Source organism: Lepisosteus oculatus, chromosome 8 (genome assembly GCF_040954835.1).
Source record: "Lepisosteus oculatus isolate fLepOcu1 chromosome 8, fLepOcu1.hap2, whole genome shotgun sequence".
Taxonomy (NCBI): Eukaryota; Metazoa; Chordata; class Actinopteri; order Semionotiformes; family Lepisosteidae; genus Lepisosteus; species Lepisosteus oculatus.
The window spans coordinates 26,751,648-26,775,584 of NC_090703.1; the positions used below are offsets into that span (position 1 = coordinate 26,751,648).

General features: G+C 42.2%; 1 protein-coding gene across 3 annotated transcripts in view; it reads left to right on the plus strand.

Annotated features, from left to right (window-relative positions):
- smoc1 (SPARC related modular calcium binding 1) overlaps nt 1–23,937 on the plus strand; it is a 305,181-nt gene that overhangs the window by 220,995 nt on the left and 60,249 nt on the right. For all 3 annotated transcript variants that reach the window (XM_069193419.1, XM_069193417.1, XM_069193418.1), the window contains exon 12: nt 23,559–23,664. In XM_069193419.1, the coding sequence (XP_069049520.1) occupies nt 23,559–23,664 (106 nt within the window). The remainder of the gene's footprint in view (nt 1–23,558; nt 23,665–23,937) is intronic.

Here is a 23,937-nt window from a genome sequence, read left to right on the forward strand (position 1 = left end):
GAGTGGCTGACCTTATCCAGGCAGGAACCATTCCGCTCAATCAGATAGACTGAGGGAGGGAGAGGGGGCGGGTCTCCGCCTCCTCCGGTGGAGAGTATCAGCTCATTCACGCTTCCGGCAGCCTTGGGGAGCGGTTGTCCCTGTCCTAATAAAGCTTGTTCAAGCCTGGCCAGGGCGGCTACCGAATCCTTTTGTTCAGCTTTTTCTAGCCCTTTCCCTCCCCCGGTGTTCTCATGGCACTTAGGACGCTGGGTGCGGTCCTGTGTGAGTGCTTTGGAACGGGGCTTAGCCAGCTCAGGAGCCTGTGCTCCTTCGAGCAGGGGGGAATTAACCCTGCTGGCTCTGACGGCGAACGCAGTCGCTTTAGCAACTTTTTGCTCAGAGCGACTTTGGACATCATACTCCCAGGCTTTCTGCACGAATCTCTTGATATCAGTCATTTTCATGGTCTGTGCATCTGTATGCATTAAGATCATCTTTCTGACTGACGGGTGGAGATTCGCAATGAATAAACCCTTGAAATGTGTGTTCTCTTCGCAACCCTCATCATTTCGCCCTGCAAAATAAGTTCGTCTAAGTCTCTCGTAATATTCGCGAGGGGACTCTGCTCTCTCGTGCTTAATGTTAAGTGCGGCGACTGTCGCGGCAGTCGGGTCAATAAACGCACTGTATTCTTTGATAAGTGCTTGACACAGCTCCTCAAAATCATTACAGACTTCTTTCATCTGCCTAGCCATCCACTCATGTACGGCTCTGCTGGTAGTTTTCCTGACCAGAAACACTTTCTCCTGTTCTGTGGTGTTTGGCAGGTACTGCAGGTTATACCTGAGATCCTGAATATAACTCTCGATATTATTCTCTGACACTGCGGGGTCAAATCTCTCTATGTCCTTCGCTAGCTCTCTCAGAGAATGGAGATTTATTCTCCTAGCTTCTCCGCTGACGGAGATATGGAAGAGATCGTGGTCAGACCTGTCGCTGCTAGAGAGAGTGCTTAATAGCGACTCGAATTCAGACCTTTTAGCAACCATCGTTAAACTTAAAGAGTATTACTTTTAAGTACGAAATCACAGTTTTACCACAGAAAACCACAAGATCAAGTATGCAATCAACCCGGTAGATCGCAAAAGATCACAAAACAATCAAACACTGCTTAAAGAGCAAGGGGAACTTTTTTCCTTTCGGCTTTCAGCACACTGTATTGTTGTGTATGAAACCCGCGGCGTTTTATATTGAATTATTCCGCTTGGTTGACTCATTTCAGTCTTGCCACGCCCTTGCCAGGGACGCCAAATAATGTAGAGTATGCCGGTTCAGGGACGCCAAATATGTAATCATAGTGGCTCTCTGAAGGCACCAGTTCTGTAGGGTTTGGGCATTTACTGAGACAATTATTAATTGTAGCAGTAAATCACAAAGTTGATTCTTTTGATGGCTTTAGAATCCAACCATGCGACATAACTCAAACAACGCGCACACACAGGTACTAATACACGAGGATACATTTATTAATACATAGAATATGCATGTAAAACTAACAGATCTTATCGAGAGGGTTATCAGAATACAAAAGGTATATATTCAGTCAGTTACAAAGAGTTACACATATCAAGAGGACATACGTTCAGTATATCATTCATTAAGACCGTTTCGTAAAGTGAACTTGGTTACAACTTCTACATTAGATACTCAAACAAGTACATAACTCTTAGGAATTAAATTGATATCAACTGGTTGGGATAACAATTGAATTCTCGAGCTGTAATGCATTGAAGTTGAATACTCATCCAATCTCTGGGGATTCAGATCTCCTGCGGGCACAAAGGAACAGTTGCAGGCTGTTGCTGTCCAATCCGCGCTCTCTGGCTCGGTGCCAGGCTGTGCTGTGCGGCTTGCGACGGTGCGCTGCTGATGCTCACTGTTGGCTTTAACTAGCAAAGTTTGTGCACAGGAGAAAAGATGACTGTGGGTCCCAGCAAGTCAGGAAGAGGACCGGTTCGTTCCTGATGAAGAGCTAGTTCTGAATAGTGATTCAGCTTTCCACAGTTCCGACCTGTTCACGAGGCCTGCTGCTGGTTACTCTCTGGCAACCTCCGCTCTTATTTCTTAGAACAAAGGAAAGTTCTGGCACTCGGACACACTGGCCGTTCCGTGGTTGTCCGGGCTGAGTCTCAGGATGGTCAGGAGGCGCGCTGCGAGAATGTCCTGCCCTTCGAATTCCTTCGAATTCCCTTTAGAATTGTTGAATCTGAATCTCAGTCTGAATCTCCCAGGCTCTCTGTGTTGCCTGTTTTTACCTGGAGGAACTTCAGCTCATTGATTGGCTGAAAGTTCCATGGGCATCAGAGTCCCACGTGGGTTACTCGGCCCTACCAGTCCCTGATTGGTTGATTAAGGTGAGATATGAGTCACTTAGTCCTGACACTTAGGAATGCAATCCAGATGTCCAACTCGCACTCCCTAGACAGATAGGCACCAATGGATGACCATTGATCATGATAGCCAGGCTTAGCTAAGTGCATCCCCCTTTGGGAGCTGTCCTTATCAAAAGAAAACATCTTGCATGAATAGTTTCTCTGTGGCTGCACCACAGAGATGAACAGAGAAATGAGGCCTAATTTGGGAAAGCTCAGAAACACTTAATTCTGCCTTATTATTAAGCCTCACCGCTACACTGTCTAGCCCTGCGTTATAAGTGGAGTTACACTCCCTTTTGATCTGACGCTCTAGTAGAGCATCCAACGTCTGCTTTATAGATTTGTATACCATGAGGGGAATGCGATACTGCCTAACACAGTTTGGGCGGGCGCCAGGGGGCAGGGAATGCGCACTATGTGCAAATCCGTCACCCCACAGTCATAGGCATCCGGTTCAAATACTTCCTGGAAATCCTGGAAGATCTGACGCAGCTGCTGACGCTGGTTTTTCCAGCAGGGTATCTGCTTTACCAACCTGTTTCTGTATCTGCTCTAGGAACTCTGCTCTTGACGGCATGGCGGTGTCCCGGGTCGCACCCTCGGCTGAGTGGTCCGTCGGAACACCTGCGTGTACTGTATACACAACCATCTCATCCTTATCGCTAAGGTCCACCCTGCACACCTCCTGGTTGCGGAATCCCCCTATTGGCTTAATTGCAATAATCCGCCGGGGGTACAGATGCAGCCATTCAAAGCAAGCAGGCGATACTGCATTATAATGCGGTGCGCTTGTCGCGGTGTAACGCAAGTTACTGTATTAATATAATCTCAGTGAGATTACCGTATAATCTCACATAGTACCGCATGTTACCGCAAGTAAAATAATAGTATCCGGAATTTCCACAAGGTGGAGCTAATAAAGCTCAACCTCTCATGTTTGAGCTGTCGCCATCAAAGTCTTTACCGAAGATATTACTAATAGTATTAATAATGAACGACCTTGGACAAGCTGTAAACTCAAAGTATTGCCCTGGTCCACATTCTTTGTAACCGTCTTTGTAAACGAAAATATTTTATTTTTTCATTGACCGTCTTTGTAAAGTAACACCACAGCATTTCGTTGATCCAATCACGCATTTGTTTCCGATCATGCAAAGTACAGTAATTTTTGAGAATCTCCGATTCACCATGCCTTTCATATGCTCATAAAGGATATTGATTTAGGAACATAAACATATTACAGTATGCAAACTGTACTGTATACAGTATGTATATGTACATTTAATGTCTTTACTGTGCCCATTTTAGTATTGAATATTTATATGGAATTTTACCGCTGAAGGGAAATCTTAATAGCTGAGCATAAAAAGAATAGGAGCATAATGCGTGTGAAGGCCATAAACGATATTAATTTTGGAACATAAACATACAGTATTACAGTATATGGCTGGTCTCTGTACTTTAAAGAAAAAATACACACCAGTATTCCATTTCTCCCTAAACATTTTAAGCATCGAAGTCTTTAACTTGAAATAACGTGTACAAAAAGTGGTAGTTTTAAGCTTTTTTGCGAATACGCTCGATACCGGAGTAAACAAGCATACTTTTTGAATTTGATTAATAGGGAATATAATATGGAATCGCGTATCTAAAGAAATTAATAACGATATAATAATATTCATGTACTGCAACACAAGAATAGTATACGCTGTACAATGGCTATTGATACTGTATGTGTAGGGCTGTTTCCCCACTCATCATATGACTGTGTGAGTGGCGCGGTGGTCTAAGTGCCCAACTTCTACACGAAAGGTTGGCTTTTCAAATCCAGCTAGCGCCATCAGTTTTTTTAACAAATAAAAATGTATTCGAAAAACTAAAATAGCTAATATTATTGGCATTACATTGACAGTGATAAGTTCTTGCTTTGTGCTGGGTTTAGCAGTTTTCCCAACATAGTCTTTCATCAAATGCCATAACATCTCTATTGGATTTAAATCTGGGGATTCAGCTGGAGTTTTCATCCAGTTCACTCCTTCTGCTATAAGCCTCGCCCTTGCTGCTGTGTGTTTCGGATCGTTGTCTTGAAAGAGACGGTGCCTTGATCCAAAGTGCTCCTTGATATATGGGGCGGCATACTGTTTGACCATGACTTCCTCAAAGAATTTTAGAACTCAAACTTTAAAAAACTTAACATTTTTATTATCAACAAATTGTAAATACGACATTTACATTGGCGTTATTAATTTTTCACTTGAGTGTATGGAGGATTGTCAGCTGTCACTGAGAGCAGACCCCCCCTCTTAGGCTGCGCAAACAATTTTAATTTTTTTTATAAAGAAATGGAGGCCGTATGCGTTACAATATAAACATTTACTGTCAAACTTGGATTTAAAGACGATCTGTCAAAGTGCAATGAAATACAATATTATTGTTGTTGTTATTGTTGTTTTTATCCTGTAAAGCGCTTTGAGAAGCCACCTTTAAAGGCGCTATATAAAGGCGTGTATGGCTGGTCTTGATACTGTATTTTAAAGAAAAAGTACACACCAGTATTCCATTTCTCCCGTGTCCTGTCACAGTGCAGTAGGAAGTGCACCTCTGTCTCTATTTCTCCCTGCTGGCAGTGGGAGCACAGCCTGTCCTCTCTGGGCAGCCAGGTCTGCCTGTGTCGCCCAGTTTCTATGGCCAGGCTGTGGTGACTTCATCAGGGTCTGTTTGTTTTTGTTGTTTCTTATCTTGGTTAAATATTCGGCTAGTGTGTATTGTCTGTTTAGGGTTCTGTAGCATTCCAGTTTATGTTGTGTTTGTATGTGTGTGTCCCAGTGTGTGAAATATTGCTGTTTGATCTGTGCTGTGATGTGCTTGAGTCTGAGTTGTGGTGCTCTGGCAGTGCTGTCCTGATGCTGGTTAGTGTCAGTGTGGCTCAGGCCAGTGAGCCTCAGGACCAGCTGGCTCAGGGGGCTCTGTTTTGGGCTCAGCTCTTGGCTCAGCAGGGCTTTGTGGTGGTTGGAATTTTGGTCGCTGTTTTTTAAGTGTAGCCAATACTTTAATATTCTTTTCTGTATGTTTATCAATAGTGGGTACCGGCCTAATTCGGCCCTGCACCCGTTGTTAGGTGTTTTTCTCTGTACACGGAGGATGTTTCTACAGATCTCCATGTGCAGAGTTTCTGTGGGGTGTTTGTCCCATTGAGTGTACTCCTGGTTTGTGAGGGGACCCAACAGTTCACTGCCATACAGGGCAATGGGTTGGATTACACTTGAAATATTTGGAGCCAGATTCTTGTTAGTGGGTTGATATTGAAGAGCCTGCTTTTTATTGCGTAGAAAGCCCTGAGTGCCTTCTCCTTCAGTGCCTTCACTGCCAGGTCAAAACTTCCAGATGAGCTGATGGTATATGTGATATGTGATATGCCAAGATATATGTAGCTGGATGAGTGCTCCAATGTGTTGTTTTTAAGCATAAATTTGTACCTGTTTCCCTGAGGTTTGGCTTTTTTCTGGAAAACCATAACTCTGGTCTTGTCCAGATTGACTGTCAGCGCCCAGGTCAGGACCCAGCCTTCAAGCTGCACCACTGTATCGCTTTGGTAAGGAGACGGACTATGGCCAAAATCACGAAGACTCTCTCACACCAAATAATGAAGATGAAAAGAAACGGGAAGTCAAAACGAGACATTTGGCTTCCATGGACATCGTCGTTTGTGAAAGCACAGTGAGACGACATTATAAAGGGGAGAGGAGGCAAAGAGAATCTAAGCTGAGGACGATTCAAAGGTAAATAACTTTCTAAAAATACTTTTCTTGCATGCAAATACAACTACACACATTATTTTTATAACTAACTGTTGATCTCTTTTTTTCAAGTCCTATTGTTGCGAGCCATCGGCAGACTGATGGATGAAAATGATGAGTTATCGGTGATGCAAGTTCAAAGACGACTATGGGCTGACCTCGGTGAGAGCGTGAGTCCAACATCGATAAGAAGAGTGTGCAGAAGGCTTGGATGGAGATATAAAAAAAACAACACATGCCCCATGATAAGGGTAAAAAGCAAAGAGGAAAGACTCAAACAAGTGCTCCAATGGATTGAACAGGGAGAGGCATTTTATGATGTACTTTTCACTGATGAAACAACAGTGGCTCTGGAACAGTTTTAAACCATGTCATTTTGTAAAAAGGGGAGATATGTGGACAAGCCAAAGCCCAAATATCCACTGAAGGTTAACGTCTGGGGGGGTATATCTAGAAGAGGCCCAGGACCACTTCTTATTTTCAAAGGAATTATGGATCGTGAATTCTTTGAGGAAGTCGTGGTCAAACAGCATGCCGCCCCATATGTCAGGGAGCACTTTGGATCAAGGCACCGTCTCTTTCAAGACAACGATATGAAACACACAGCAGCAAGGGCGAGGCTTATAGCAGAAGGAGTGAACTGGGTGAAAACTCCAGCCAAAACCCCAGAAATAAATCCAATAGAGATGGTATGGTATTCGCTGAAAGACCATGTTCAGAAAACTACTAAACCCAGCACAAAGCAAGAACTTATCACCGCGATCTACAAGTTTTGGGAGGAAGAACTGACCGAACAAAATTGCAACAATTTTATTTACAGGCTGTTTCGTGTTCTTCCTAGGATTGTTGAGTGGGGTGGGGGGCATACGGGAATGTGAGTTATGTGAGTCAGATTAAGAATGAATAAAAGCACTTGATTAAAAATGTGTTTGCATTTGTCTGGGTGCTGACAAAGTAAAAAACAATTACTCTTTGACAGTGAAAAACTGTGTGTGTCTCTCTCTCTGCTGGCGCGCGGGTGCGCTGGGGTGCTGTACCAGCTGTACAGAAAATTAAAGTGCCCCTTTCCATTCAACGGGTGTCTGAGTCGCTGTGTCCTATCTTCTGACAGTCGCTGTTGTGAATGTCTGTTGAGTGTATCTTATTTTTAGTATTAAATTTTTATATTATATTCCCTATTAATCAAACTCTAAAAGTATGGTTTTAAATGCGCAGTGACATGGTCAGAAGGAGCAAGAGGCACGTAAAACGTTTCCGAAGTAACCACATGTAAGACGTAAGAAATGTTTAGGGAGAAATTGAATACTGGTGTGTATTTTTTCTTTAAGAAACAGTACCAAGACCAGCCATACATGCCTTTATATAACGGTTTTAAAGGTGGCTTCTCAAAGAGCTTTACAGGATAAAAACAACAGAGCTGTTCAACTGTTTTTTATCGGGCACTTCAGATTTCAGGCATAAGCGATAAATATATTTAGCTGAAAAGCTGTACAACGCAAGAAATTTCATTACTCTAGGAGGTTTCGTGAAAAAGCTAAAGGCGTGCCAATTGTAATCATTTTTATTTTTAAATACATTTTAGTCATCTATACAAAAAAGTTGCATTTAATACCACTCAACAGCCGGCTGGCTGCGCCGAAAAATAGATAAGAAACGGTTTAACAGCTCTGTTGTTTTTATCCCGTAAGGCGCTTTGAGAAGCCACCTTTAAAGGCGCTATATACAATAAAGTTCATTATTATTACTATTTTAATTTGCTGGACAGAGAGGTGAAGATTATTACACAGAGACAAAGGTAGCGATTTACGTTGCATTGTGCATTGTGCTGCTGTAATAGTTTAAAATAATTAAAAGTCTAAACAGTATCAGCTTTATTTATGGGTTGTAATTTAAAAAAAGTCAAAATGCAATTTAGCGCTTTCTGGCAAGTTCTGGCAAGCTTTCTGGCAAGTTTCTGGCTTTCTGGCAAAATAATAATGTAACATGTAGCGGCGAGGCTTATTAATAAGAAATAATTAAGTGTTCTGAGCTTTCCCAAATGAGGCCCATCTCTGTTCATCTCTGTGGTGCAGCCACAGAGAAACTATTCATGCAGGCTGATTTAAGGTTTCCTTTGACAAGGGACAGCTCCCAAAGGGAACATCTGGACTGCATTCCTAAGTGTCAGGAGTAAGTGATTCATATCTCACCTTGATCAACCAGTCAGGGACTGGTAGGGCTGAGTAACCCACGTGGGACTCTGATGCCCATGGAACTTTCAGCCAATCAACGAGCTGAAGTTCCTCCAGGTAAAAACAGGCAACACAGAGAGCCTGTGAGATTCAGGAGGATTCTGTGGACTTTTCTAAAGGGAATTCAAAGGAGAATTCCAGGGCAGGACGGCCCAGGAGCAGAAGGCTCCCAAGGGCAGGACATTCTCGCAGCGCACCTCCTGACCATCCTGAGACTCAGCCCGGACAACCACGGAACGGCCAGTGTGTCCGAGTGCCAGAACTTTCCTTTGTTCTAAGAAATAAGAGCGGAGGTTGCCAGAGAGTAACCAGAGGATCCACCCGAGGTAAGCACCAGCAGCAGGCCTCGTGAACAGGTCAGAACTGTGGACAGCTGAATCACTATTCAGAACTAGCTCTTCATCAGGAACGAACCGGTCCTCTTCCTGACTTGCTGGGACCCACAGTCATCTTTTCTCCTGTGCACAAACTTTGCTAGTTAAAGCCAACACTAACTAGCCGGTTAGTGAGCATCAGCAGCGCACCGTTGCAAGCCGCACAGCACAGCAACGCCTGGCACCGAGCCAGAGAGCGCGGATTGGACAGCAACAGCCTGCAACTGTTTCTTTGTGCCCGCAGGAGATCTGAATCCCCAAAGATTGGATGAGTATTCAACTTCACTGCATTACTGCTCGAGAATTCAATTGTTATCCCAACCAGTTGATATCAATTTAATTCCTAAGAGTTTTGAGTATCTAATGTAGAAGTTATAACCAAGTTCATTTATGAAATGGTCTTAATGAATGATATACTGAACGTATGTCCTCTTGATATATGTAACTCTTTGTAATTGACTGAATATATATCTTTTGTATTCTGATAACCCTCTCGATAAGATCTGTTAGTTTTACATGCATATTCTATGTATTAATAAATGTATCCTCGTGTATTAGTACCTGTGTGTGTGCGTTGTTTGAGTTATGTCGCATGGTTGGATTCTAAAGCCATCAAAAGAATCAATTTTGTGATTTACTGCTACAATTAATAATTGTCCCAGTAAATGCCCAAACCCTACAGAACTGGTGCCTTCAGAGAGCACACTACACATGCTACTGTTTGTGCATGAAGATAGTTATACTGTTATTTCTTTAGATACGCGATTACGTTTTTTTTAAATCCCTGGCGGAACCGGGCTTCCATAAGAATCAAGTAATAGATTTATTCCATGCTGAAAAAAAGAAGAAAGAAAACACATTCCATAAGAATCAGTGGCTTTATATAGCGCCTTTATATAGCGCCTTTAAAGGTGGCTTCTCAAAGCACTTTACGGGATAAAAACAACAATAACAACAACAATATTGTATTTCATTGCACTTTGACAGATCGTCTTTAAATCAATTGTTGATTTAAAGTTTGACAGTAAATGTTTATATTGTAACGCATGCAGCCTCCATTTATTTATAAAAATTAAAAAAATCATTTGGGCAGCCTAAGGGGGGGGGGGGGGGGGGTCTGCTCTCAGTGACAGCTGACAATCCTCCATACACTCAAGTGAAAAATTAATAACGCCTATGTAAACGTCGTATTTACAATTTGTTGTTAAAAATGTTAAGTTCTCTAAAGCTTTGTGATAGTTTACCTAGGGAGCTTGTGTAAGCATGCGTGGGCAGTAAAAGATCAGCTACACCGGGAAGATGTGACACCGAAGACATTATTAATACCTTTTAAATCTGAAGGGAGATCTAAAGGGATCCCCACACGATAGAAGCAGGAACTGTTGTCAGAAGGAAAAAGGTGTCCGTCCATTGATATTAAAAAATGACTTAGATTCGAACATGTTGTGATATTTAGAAATATTAAAATCAATTAATTGTCCATAATATTGCTATTTTATTTTTTCAAAGAAATGTTTGTTAAAAGAAAAGTCATGGCACTAGCTGGATTTGAACAGCCGACCTCTCGCTTAAAAGTCAGGCATTTGGTACACACCACACCACTGTACAGTGTGTACTATTCTTGGGTTGCAGTAAATGAATATAATTATATCATTATTAATTTCTTTAGATGCGCAATTCCATATTATATTCCCTATTAATCAAATTCTAAAAGTATGCTTGTTTACTCTGGTATTGAGCGTATTCGCAGAAAAGCTTAAAACTACCACTTTTTATGCACGTTATTTCACATGTTAGTTAAAGTACAGAGACCAGCCATATACCGTTTAGATACTGTAATACTGTATGTTTATGTTCCAAAATTAATATAGTTTATGGCCTTCACACATGTTATGCTTTCTTTTTATGCTCAGCTACTAAGATTTCCCTTCAGTGGTAAAATTCCATATAAATATTCAATACTAAAAGGGGCACAGTAAAGACATTTAAATCTTTCTACGACCAAGCAACGAGTGCCCCTGTGGGTCAACCAATCACGTATGACACATACTCTGTCCCTTCTTAAGGACTAGGCGTACCGGAAATCCTGCCTTCGACGCAGGAACGATCAGGTCCAAAATGTTTACTACCTGGCAGGCCTGAGGAATCGTCTGACCTGACCGAATGTTCTCGGGGTTGCCACTTAGAGAGTGGGCATCTGGGTTCACCTGCGTCCACAGCACACTGTTGACTGTGTCCAGCTGGGCGCCCAGTTGAACCAACAGGTCTGCACCAATACAGACCGAGTGGGTCAGCTGAGGTGCTACCTGGAAGTAGTGAGCGCACCTTCTTTTTCCAATGGAGATTGAAACTACACAGCTTCCTTTGCTCCGTATGGGCCTGTGAGGTGGAGGTACCCACCACAGAATCTGTGACTGCGTCACCAGGGTCATCTGACAGTTTCATGACAGGTGCTCGCACAGACCTTCACTGATTATGGACTTCTGAGAGCTGAGGCTAAGAATTACATCATAAATCTGCACTTCTGCCACCTGGACCCGTCCCACCACAACGGGGTGGTAGTCCTGGTCCGCCTGAGGTGCCAGGATGCACAAAAGGATTCCCTTTCATTACCAGACAGGGAGATCCACTTTTCTTCAGGGATTAAAAAAGGGGTGTGATTTACCTGGCGGGTCAAGCAGCTGCTCGGAGCACTACTCCTGTGGTTGGGAGACCGTGGGAGTGCTGGCCTGGGCAGGACTTCCCTGTATTTTCAGAAAGCACGAAGAGACATTTATTTCTCGTCCAGAGGAACCAGGAGGATTCTCCAACTCAGCTATAGTGTTCAGTGGGCACTGTGTGAGCACAGCATAACCACTGAACCCCTCTTTTCGCTGTACGACAGGCTTAGAGTTTTTGACCTGAGCCCACAATTTTCCATGCTGGTAGTCTACCAGAGGCTCCAGCCTGTCAAGCAGGTCTTGGCCAATGAGTAGTGGCTCTGTTTTAAATCTAGAGATGTAAACAGGATACACTACATTAATTGGCCCAAACCTCAGTGACACCCACACTCGGTGTGTGATCCTGGCATGATCCTGGGTATAGCTGGAAATATTTATCTCACACGGTTGTAGATTATGCCGGTTCAGGGACGCCAAATATGTAATCATAGTGGCTCTCTGAAGGCACCAGTTCTGTAGGGTTTGGGCATTTACTGAGACAATTATTAATTGTAGCAGTAAATCACAAAGTTGATTCTTTTGATGGCTTTAGAATCCAACCATGCGACATAACTCAAACAACGCGCACACACAGGTACTAATACACGAGGATACATTTATTAATACATAGAATATGCATATAAACCTAACAGATCTTATCGAGAGGGTTATCAGAATACAAAAGATATATATTCAATCAGTTACAAAGAGTTACACATCAAGAGGACATACGTTCAGTATATCATTCATTAAGACCGTTTCGTAAAGTGGACTTGGTTACAACTTCTACATTAGATACTCAAACAAGTACATAACTCTTAGGAATTAAATTGATATCAACTGGTTGGGATAACAATTGAATTCTCGAGCTGTAATGCATTGAAGTTGAATACTCATCCAATCTTTGGGGATTCAGATCTCCTGCGGGCACAAAGGAACAGTTGCAGGCTGTTGCTGTCCAATCCGCGCTCTCTGGCTCGGTGCCAGGCTGTGCTGTGCGGCTTGCGACGGTGCGCTGCTGATGCTCATTGTTGGCTTTAACTAGCAAAGTTTGTGCACAGGAGAAAAGATGACTGTGGGTCCCAGCAAGTCAGGAAAAGGACCGGTTCGTTCCTGATGAAGAGCTAGTTCTGAATAGTGATTCAGCTTTCCACAGTTCCGACCTGTTCACGAGGCCTGCTGCTGGTTACTCTCTGGCAACCTCCACTCTAGACTCTTCGAACAAAGGAAGGTTCTGGCACTCGGACACACTGGCCGTTCCGTGGTTGTCCGGGCTGAGTCTCAGGATGGTCAGGAGGCGCGCTGCGAGAATGTCCTGCCCTTGGGAGCCTTCTGCTCCTGGGCCGTCCTGCCCTGGAATTCTCCTTTGAATTCCCTTTAGAACAGTCCACAGAATCCTCTCCAGAATCTTGCTGAATCTCAATCTGAATCTCTCAGGCTCTCTGTGTTGCCTGTTTTTACCTGGAGGAACTTCAGCTCATTGATTGGCTGAAAGTTCCATGGGCATCAGAGTCCCACGTGGGTTACTCGGCCCTACCAGTCCCTGATTGGTTGATCAAGGTGAGATATGAGTCACTTAGTCCTGACACTTAGTAATGCAGTCCAGATGTCCAACTGGCACTCCCTAGACAGATAGGCGCCAATGGGTGACCATTGATCATGATAGCCAGGCTTAGCTAAGTGCATCCCCCTTTGGGAGCTGTCCTTGGACCTTAAATCACCTTGCATGAATGGTTTCTCTGTGGCTGCACCACAGAGATGAACAGAGAAATGAGGCCTAATTTGGGAAAGCTCAGAAACACTTAATTCTGCCTTATTATTAAGCCTCGCCGCTACACGGTTCTACCTTAAGTCGATGCCTTTTCCTTTCGCTACTCGTTTGAGCTCACTGAGCAAATCGGCTGACATCAAACTAATTTCAGCCCCAGTGTCAATAATTGCTTCTCTATCTAAGATGTTTTCCAGAGAAACCTTGATATAAATGTGCTTTGCTCTGCCTTTCTGGCTGAGATCCCCTAAGAATTGTCTGAAGCCTGCCTTTTCCTTGGCTTCTAGGGCAGGGTCAGCGCCCAACTCAGAGTCACTGCCTTCCTCCAGGCAGGAACCCTCCAACCCAGTCAGATAGACTGAGGGAGGGGCATGGGGTGGATCCCTACCTCCTCCAGTGAGAAGGGGCATGGTCCCCCTTGGCTCATTCATGCTTCCAGCAGTCGGTGCGGAAGGTTTACCCTGTCCTGATCACTCAAGCAAGGCTTGTTCAAGCCTAGACTCCCTTCATCCAGCCTTATGATAGGCTCTGCTTGAGCCTTTTTACTTCCCCGCAGCTGTAGCGGCAATGCTTGTTAATAAGACAGAATTAAGCGTTTCTGTGCTTTCCCATATGATGCCTCATCTCTCTGTTAATCTCTGTGGTGCAGCCACAGAGAAACTATTCATGCAGGCTGATTTAAAGATGTTTTCTTTTGATAAGGGACAGCTCCCAAATGGGGATGCACTTAGCTAAGCCTGGCTATCATGATCAATGGTCATCCATTGGCGCCTATCTGTCTAGGGAGTGCCAGATGGACATCTGGACTGCATTCCTAAGTGTCAGGAGTAAGTGACTCATATCTCACCTTGATCAACCAATCAGGGACTGGTAGGGCCGAGTAACCCACGTGGGACTCTGATGCCCATGAAACTTTCAACCAGTGAACGAGCTGAAGTTCCTCCAGGTAAAAACAGGCAACACAGAGAGCCTGTAGTAGAATTCTGTACTAATCTGTGGACAATTCTAAAGGGAATTCAAAGCAGAATTCCAGGGCAGGATGGCCCAGGAACAGAAGGCTCCCAAGGGCAGGACATTCTCACAGCGCAACTCCTGACCATCCTGAGACTCAGCCCGGACAACCACGGAACGGCCAGTGTGTCCGAGTGCCAGAACTTTCCTTTGTTCTAAGAGTCGAGAGCGGAGGTTGTCAGAGAGTAACCAGAGGATCCACCCAAGGTTAGCATCAGCAGCAAGCCTCGTGAACAGGTCGGAACTGTGGACAGCTGAATCACTATTCAGAACTAGCTCTTCATCAGGAATGAACCGGTCGTCTTCCTGACCTGCTGGGACCCACAGTCATCTTTTCTCCTGTGCGCAAACTGTGCTAGTTAAAACCAACACTAACTAGCCGGTCAGTGAGCATCAGCAGCGCACCATCGCAAGCAGCACAGCACAGCCTGGCACCGAGCCAGAGATCACGGATTGGACAGCAACAGCCTGAAACTGTTTCTTTGTGCCCGCAGGAGATCTGAATCCCCAGAGATTGGATGAGTAATCAACTTCAATGCATTACTGCTCGAGATTTCAATTGTTATCCTAACCAGTTGATATCAATTTAATTCCTAAGAGTTATGTACTTGTTTTGAGTATCTAATGTAGAAGTTATAACCAAGTTCATTTACGAAACAGTCTAAATGAATGATATACTGAACGTATGTCCTCTTGATATTTATATAACTCTTTGTAACTGACTGAATATATACCTTTTGTATTCTGATAACTCTCTCGATAAGATCTGTTAGGTTTATATGCATATTCCATGTATTAATAAATGTATCCTCATGTATTAGTACCTGTGTGTGTGCGTTGTTTGAGTTATATCGCATGGTTGGATTCTAAAGCCATCAAAAGAATCAATTTTGTGATTTACTGCTACAATTAATAATTGTCCCAGTAAATGCCCAAACCCTACAGAACTGGTGCCTTCAGAGAGCACACTACACAGCGCTTACAGCGGCTCTGACGCTTAATGCGGTCCTGACTGCCTATCTTGCCGGGGCTTAGCGGGCTCAGAAACCTCAGCTCCCTCGAGCCGAGGCGAGTCATCAACCCTGCTGGCTTTAGTAGCGAACACAGACGTTTTAGCAGGTTTGTGCTCTGATGAAGTAGAGACTTCATTTCCCCAGGCTTTCTGCGCTGTAGCAGCAATGCTTGTTAATAAGACAGAATTAAGTATTGCTGTGCTTTCCCAAATGAGGCTTCATCTCTCTGTTCATCTCTGTGGTGCAGCCACAGAGAAACTGTTCATGTAGGCTGATTTAAAGATGTTTTCTTTAGATAAGGGACAGCTCCCAAATGGGGATGCACTTAGCTAAGCCTGGCTATCATGATCAATGGTCATCCATTGGCGCCTATCTGTCTAGGGAGTGCCAGATGGACATCTGGACTGCATTCCTAAGTGTCAGGAGTAAGTGACTCATATCTCACCTTGATCAACCAATCAGGGACTGGTAGGGCCGAGTAACCCACGTGGGACTCTGATGCCCATGAAACTTTCAACCAGTGAATGAGCTGAAGTTCCTCCAGGTAAAAACAGGCACAGAGGGCTTGAGAGACTTTTCAGACAATTCTAAAGGGAATTCAAAGGAGAATTCCAGGGCAGGACGGCCCAGGAGCAGAAGGCTCCCAAGGGCAGGACATTCTCACAGCGCGCCTCCTGACCATCCTGAGACTCAGCCCGGACAACCACGGAACGGCCAGTGTGTCCGAGTGCCAGAACTTTCCTCTGTTCTAAGAGTCTAGAGCAGAGGTTGCCAGAGAGTAACCAGAGGATCCACCCGAGGTTAGCATCAGCAGCAAGCCTCATGAACAGGTTGGAACTGTGGACAGCTGAATCACTATTCAGAACTAGCGCTTCATCAGGAACGAACCGGTCCTCTTCCTGACTTGCTGGGATCCACAGTCATCTTTTCTCCTGTGCACAAACTGTGTTAGTTAAAGCCAACACTAACTAGCCGGTCCGTGAGCATCAGCAGCGCACCATCGCAAGCAGCACAGCACAGCCTGGCACGGAGCCAGAGAGCCTGTAGGAGATCTGAATCCCCAGAGATTGGATGAGTATTCAACTTCAATGCATTACAGCTCGAAAATTCAATTGTTATCCCAACCAGTTGATATCAATTTAATTCCTAAGAGTTATGTACTTGTTTTGAGTATCTAATGTAGAAGTTGTAACCAATTTCAATTACGAAACGGTCTAAATGAATGATATACTGAACGTATGTCCTCTTGATATATGTAACTCTTTGTAACTGACTGAATATATACCTTTTGTATTCTGATAACCCTCACGATAAAATCTGTTAGGTTTACATGCATATTCTATGTATTTATAAATGTATCCTCGTGTATTAGTACCTGTCTGTGTGTGTTGTTTGAGTTATATCGCATGGTTGGATTCTAAGGCAATCAAAAGAATCATTTTGTGATTTACTGCTACAATTAATAATTGTCCCAGTAAATGCCCAAACCCTACATAACTGGTGCCTCGTGAGAGCACACTACAGCGCTAACCTCCTAATGTCAGCTATTTTCATTGCTTTTGCATCAGCATGCATCACAATCATTTTCCTGACTGATGGATGCAGATTAGCAATGAATAAACCTTTGAAATTCACATTCTCTTCGCAACCCTCTTCATTCTGCCCTGCAAAATAAGTGCGCCTAAGCCTCTCATAATATTCACGAGGGGCTTCAGCTTTTTCATGCTTAATATGGTGAGCAGCGGCCATGGCAGATATGGGATCGATAAAAGCCGAAAATTCTCTGATCATTGCCTGACACAGCTCCTCAAAGCTACCACAGACCTCCGGTCCTTGTCTAGACATCCACTCATGGACCACTCGGCTGGTAGTTTTTCTTACTAACATAGCCTTTTCCTGTTCTGTGGCTTCGGGCATAAACTGCAAAGTGTATTTCAGCTCATCGATGGAGGTCTCCACATTATTCCCTGACACTGACGGGTCGAACCTTTCTACATCTTTTGCTAGCTGTCTCAGGGAGTGGAGGTTAATTTTTACGGCTTCTCCGTGGGCACCGGGGGTCTATGCCTGGATTGAAGCTCTCTTGCGTCTTGCGGTACTCGGCGATCTCCCCAATGCCGACCCAACCACAGACCCTGGCCGGGGGAAACCTCCTCCCGGCACGCTGGGTGATCGCTCCGGGCTGCTAGGTGGGCTGGCATGCCAGTGGGATCTAGCCTGTTTTGCTTTCTGTACGGCAGCATCTAGCTCCTTTTGCAGTCTCTCTCTCTCATCCCGACCACGCACAATCTTCTTTTGCCTTTCCTGGTTGAGCTCATGTAAAATCTCAATTTCTTTTTCTTTTTTCTGCAAGCTTGCTTCCAGGTCTCTCCTAATTCCCTCAGCAGCAGTTTCTTTAGCAGACAGGTCATCTAATTTACCTAAAACTTCCTTGAGTCGGTCTTCACTTTTCTCGTTTTCCACTTTCTTTTCTTTGATTATATCCAACAAATCAACTCGCTCCGCCTTATACCTTTCTAGCTTTCCCTGAAGCTTTTGAAACTTTGTCAGCTCGGACAAAGACAGTTCAAGCTGTTTAGCTAGATACTAGATAGGACCTGAACTGCTTTCACAGAACCTCCTGTGCTAAGCTGGTTTGCTGCCTTACAGATGCAGCCATTCAAAATGGGTGAGGTATTTCGCGGCATACCGCGACACGCCCACCGGGGTATCACGCGGTATCACGTGTGTCACGTGACTAATTATCCGGCGTCGCCTTGTAAAACCGCCAGGGGGAGCTTAACCTCTCATGTACAGCATTCGAGCCTTTAATTTTGAACTGTGTATTACAGCATGTTAATCATCAGTCATTCAAATGTTGGTATATTTTATGAAAGCAAGATTGCTCAGTTGGACAAAAGTACACAACCTACCTTTATCAGAAATATTTATGCATCAAAGCCTTTACTGAAGATATTACTAATAGTATTAATAATGGATGACTTTGGACAAGCTGTATACTCAAAGTAAAATTTCTTTAGCACATTTGTACAAGCACTTGGAATCTGTCCAAGCCATACTTTGTCAGGCATTTTGTTTTACTTCAACGGGCATACAAACTTCCTTGCTTTTAACAGGGCGTTTTATAATTTCTAACTACGAAAATGATTTAAAATGCGACACCTATCATGAAAAGAAAAAAAATACACACCAGTATTCCATTTCTCCCTAACCATTGTAAGCTTCGAAGTCTTTAACTAACGTGATACCGGAGTCAACAAGCATACTTTTAGAATTTGATTAAAAGGGAATATAATATGGAATCACGTATCTCAAGAATTTAATAACGGTATGATTATATCCGTGTACTGCGGCAGGGCTGTGTAGGGCTGTTTCGCCTGCCTGCTTATGCAAGCTGTCTTGTAGCCTACTGGTCTAGGTGCGTGACTACCAACTAGCAGGTTGTGTGTTCAAATCCAGCTGGTGCTGGACCTTTCAGTTTTATTTATTTATTTTTTAATCGCGTAACATAAACATATTACCGTATGCAAACTGTACTGTATACAATATGTATATGTATATTTAATGTCTTAACTGTGCCCGTTTAAGTATTGAATATTCATATCTAATTTTACCACTGAAGGGAAATCTTAACATAAACATACAGTATATGGCTGGTCTCGGTACTTTAAAGAAAAAAATACACACCAGTATTCCATTTCTCCCTAAACATTGTAAGCTTCGAATGAAACCACTAAATAAAGACATAAATAAAGAAATCTTAAGATTTGTTTTATTTAATGTTGGTAGCAGGATGAACTGTCAGAGTGTATATTTTGTCGCAAAGTTGCTACAAGATGTTAACAGTGAAAAAGGTATTTAGAAATGAGTTATTTCAAGATGAAAAAGAAAACATACACGAAACATGGTTTCATTACGACCAGAATCGGTCTTGAGATATTTTTAACTTGATTTACAGTATTTGAGAGGTATGTCTTAACACCGATACTACAGTGCTTAAGTACTGCTCACGTATATGTTTCTAGGTTTATATTATGCATTTCATACGGTCAAATTACTTTTGAGCAACTAATAAGAAGCGCGAAACGGTATGCGTTTTAGTTTCGTTTTGTGCTGGAACCCGTGGATTGATTAGAGATATCAAGTACATACAAGTCATTTTTTAAATGTTGTAGTTCGTCTTGAAAAAATGTTACGAGTACATCATCTATCAACAATTACACAGGTTCTGTTTCCATATTGCGGATTTTGGTTAGGTACAGTATTATCAAATCCAGTGGCACTGTGTGTTACTTTACTGAGTCCCATGTCACATGGTCTGTGATTGAAACCTGTAAAACTGGTTTAATTCGTCACAGCCAGCACTCTTCAGGTGTGAGGGTCTTCTGCTCAAACGCTAAAATGTTTGTGTATATTCTAATGGTAGTGGGGGCAGGGTGTGTGGGAACACCCTGCATTGGAGATCTATGTTCTTCACACCTGAAACATTTTCTCTGAAAGGATTTTCTTCGCAGTTTAACCGATCTTGTTACAGCATGTTACAGTTTACTATTATTAACCATATTAATTTTAAGTGCTTAATGTAAAATCTTGTAAAAATATATTTTCATTGTTCAAATATACATTAATATACATTAAGTCTGACTATCATATAAGTTAAATACAAAACTAAAGAAAAAATAGGGTTAAATATAATTCAAAATATTTTGCTAACAATGTTAACTGTTTATGAATAATAAAATGTATTAACTAAGGAGTAGGGTGGCACAGTTGTTAGTATGTTTTTTTTGTTTCTTTTTCATAAATACAACACTAGTACCTGATGTCTCAGTGGCTTTCAAAATTAAATTATGCATGCAAACCTGTGAACTAGAAAGATAACTAAGATTTTAATACTAATTAAATGACCGCGGGCACTTTCCACCCCCTCTACATTCTCAGAGTAGAACAGACTAACCTTCTAATGAAAGACGGTCCACCCCCCACGGACAGGAAAAGTGCCCACAGGCACTTAAACTTAATATGGTCAGTAACAGTAAACAGTAACATGGTAAGAAGGAGCACGTACAAACGTTTTCGAAATAACCACATGTAAGACTCTGATGCTTAAAATGTTTAGGGAGAAAGTGAAATACTGGTGTGTATTTTTTCTTTAAACTTCCAATACCAGCCATATACAGTCTGTAACGTAGGGATTTCTATATGTCTTTATTTAGTGTTTACATTAGTGACAAAGGCTAAACTTTTAGCTTCAGTAACGTGTACATATGTCCCCTTTTTATAAAACGACTTGGTTGAAAACTGTTCCAGAGCCACTGTTGTTTCATCAGTGAAAAGTACATCATGAAATGCCTCTCCCTGTTAAATCCACTGGAAAAAAGAAAAGGAGCATAAAGCTTCTGATGGTCATAAACGATATTCATTTAGGAGCAGCATCAGAGGTATGTTTTGAACTGCACTGCATTGGAGAGAATACCATAGTGTGTTTTTTTTTTTACTCCCTGGCGGAAACTGGCTTCCAGAAGAATCAGTATGGCTCAGAGATTAAATAAAACTTCACAGACATTAACGAAGAGCATAACGCGTGTACTGTATACACTGCAAGTACAACCCAACTCTCTGCAGGAGTGCTGGCTGTGACGAATTGAACCGGTTTCACGGGTATTTTCAAAGTAGGAGGCGAGATTTCCAGCGAAAGACACCCCCCCCCCCCTCAAAAACCCAGTAAATACAGTACTTACTAGTTAAAGGCTAGGCTCCCGACTACGGTGAAAGGAACCCTTCTTTCATTAGAAGACAATGAACATATTTTAGCCCTGAATGAATTAATAGCAAACATGGTTTACATAAAAGACATTTTTCCAAGAAAGTTTAGCCTTTGTCACTAATGAAACCACTAAATAAAGACATAAATATAAAAATCTTAAGATTTTTAAAATACATGACTTTGCTAAAATTTATTTGAAAATAAAAACAATTACAACCGCCAGGGGAGAGAGAGAACAGGGGAGGGATGTTGGTTTTGCATAAGGGGTGGGGCTATGGAAATTAGGTATGTTTGGGAATGTGTAGTTACATGTTCTGGCTGTTTGTGAATTATCGTTGTTGAGTATGGAGTGTTGAGGTATTGATTTTGTGTAATGCTTTATGTTGAAAATTGAGGTGGATTTTGTTTATGATAAACAGGATAAACTGGGATGGGAGGAAGGTTTGGTTTTGCATAAGGGGCGGGATTATGATAATTGGAGGATTTTGCGAGAGTAAAATGGTTTGATTATTTGATTTTGTATTGTGGTTGTTATCTATGTTTTTTGTTGGTATTATGTTTATATGGTTGTTTTTGTTGGTTGGTTGTTATTATGGTTATTAATAATACGATCTATAGTTGAAATCTGAGCCTAAATAAAAAGAAAAAGCAAGTGATTAGGTTTATGAGCAATCTAATTACTTATTCGTTTAAAACGCTATATAAAATAAAGTTTATTATTAATTTGCTGGACAGAGCGGTGAACATTATTATGCATAAGACAAAGATAACGATCCTGATCAGTTTAGAAATCTGTGTACGCTGTAAGGTTTTTACTTCTTAAACTTTTAAAATACACGTTTTGAATAGAAAGAAATCCTCTTCCTGGTAGAGTATGTATAGCAAACCAGCACGTCTTTTTTCTCCAATCAGAGGGGTGTCAGATGGTGTCAGCCAATCACCATTCTGCGTTGGGTAGCAACGGGTGACTGTTCTCAGGCGGAAGATGTAAACAGCTTAATGTTCGTGTTAAATAATTTTTTAAAATAAAAATTAATTCTATACAGCAATCGCATATTTGGGTACCGTTTCATAAAACTTTCATGCTTAAAATGTTTAGGGAGAAATGGAAGACTGGTGTGTATTTTTTCTTTAAACTACCAACACCAGCCATACACAGTACAGTTTACATACATACAGTAATGTTTATGTTCCTAAATTAATATCGTTTATGACCTTCAGATGCGTTATGCTCCTCTTCTTTTTATGCTCAGCTACTAAAATTTCCCTTTAGTGGTAAAATCCATATAAATATTCAAAACTAAGCGGATTAAAATGTGCACAGTAAAGACATTAAATGATTAAATCTTTGCACTACCAACCAATGCACCACGAGTGCCCCTGTCGGTCATTTTGGCCAGCCAATCACTTGCCCTGCGGTACCCTCCGGTGCCCCGCGGTGGCTTGTGGGTAGGTTACCGTACCGCGGGTTTTTACCGCGCATTTTGAATGGCTGCATCTGTAGGTACCAAATCTGATTGCAGCTCAATGTCATCAAAGTTCAACTTTGACCTTATTGTGAGGGTTATCATATACAAGGTATAATCTCGAAGAAATGCAAACACAAAGAGATACACAACAGAGAAAAAAATACATTACTCATGAATTAAATTGATAACAACTTGTGTTGAGGTAACAATTAAATTCTCGAGACGCAATGTAGAACATGGAGTTTAATTATCCACTGTGTATGATAGGCGTTGTCCCGGCGTCCTCTGGCTACCGGCCAACCAATCGAGGTGCAGCTCGTAGTAGGATGCACTACACAGATGAAGAGAGAGATGGGGCCTCATTTAGGAAAGCACAGCATCGCTTAATTCTGTCTTATTAACAAGCAATGCCGCTACACATTCATTGTGAAAAATAATTGGAAGTCTACTGAGTATTGTGTACAGGCATTTTCAAACGTCAAAGCTGTATTGGGAGAGTGTGTTTGTATTTATTTTTCTACCTAATATGACATGGTCAGACCAAATTTATTCTGATTTCACAATGAAGACTGTCAGACTCACAATGTGTCCAGGTAACATTTACACACACAATCCAGGGCAATTGCGGACAAAAAGCCCATCAGCAAGCACTGTGAAGATACTATGCCCTATTATACAGAGCTTTGGCATCAATCAGGATATTATCCCTGAAATGTTGATCTGTTGTTGCTCTTTTTGATTTCTTATAACTTTTACACTATTGTAAATCTCTGTTGCAGCCCACTGCACCTTCAGGACACCAGCATACTTCAACTTTATGTCTGGCTTGAATCAAATGACCTAACCATAAATTGACCTTTCTTAAAGCAGAAGAAATAGGCAGTGGCAAACTGTTCTGAGTGAATTAATCTCTTACCCTTCTGTCTCAAGTGAAACCTTGGCTGGCAAACTGTCTGCTAGTCCTCAGGCATCACAAACTTCAGTAACAATATTTCCTTTCTCTTTGGCCTAGGATGCCCAGATGGAAAGAAAGTTGAGTTCATCACCAGTTTACTAGATGCCCTCACCACAGACATGGTACAAGCTATAAACTCACCCACTCCCCCTGGAGTAGGAAGGTAAGGCATTATATCAGCTGATTCCTAAGGGTTCTAACCATGTAACTGCACTAATCATCTGATCTTTATCTTTTACTCACTTAGTGAAATTAATTTGTCAATCCTTGTTTTATATTTTTAAGTATCAGTGATGCACTGTTTTCTAACGACGTAACTGCACTAATCATCTGATCTTTATCTTTTACTCACTTAGTGAAATGAATTTGTCAATCCTTGTTTTATATTTTTAAGTATCAGTGATGCACTGTTTCTGTCAGCTGGCTACCATAAAGG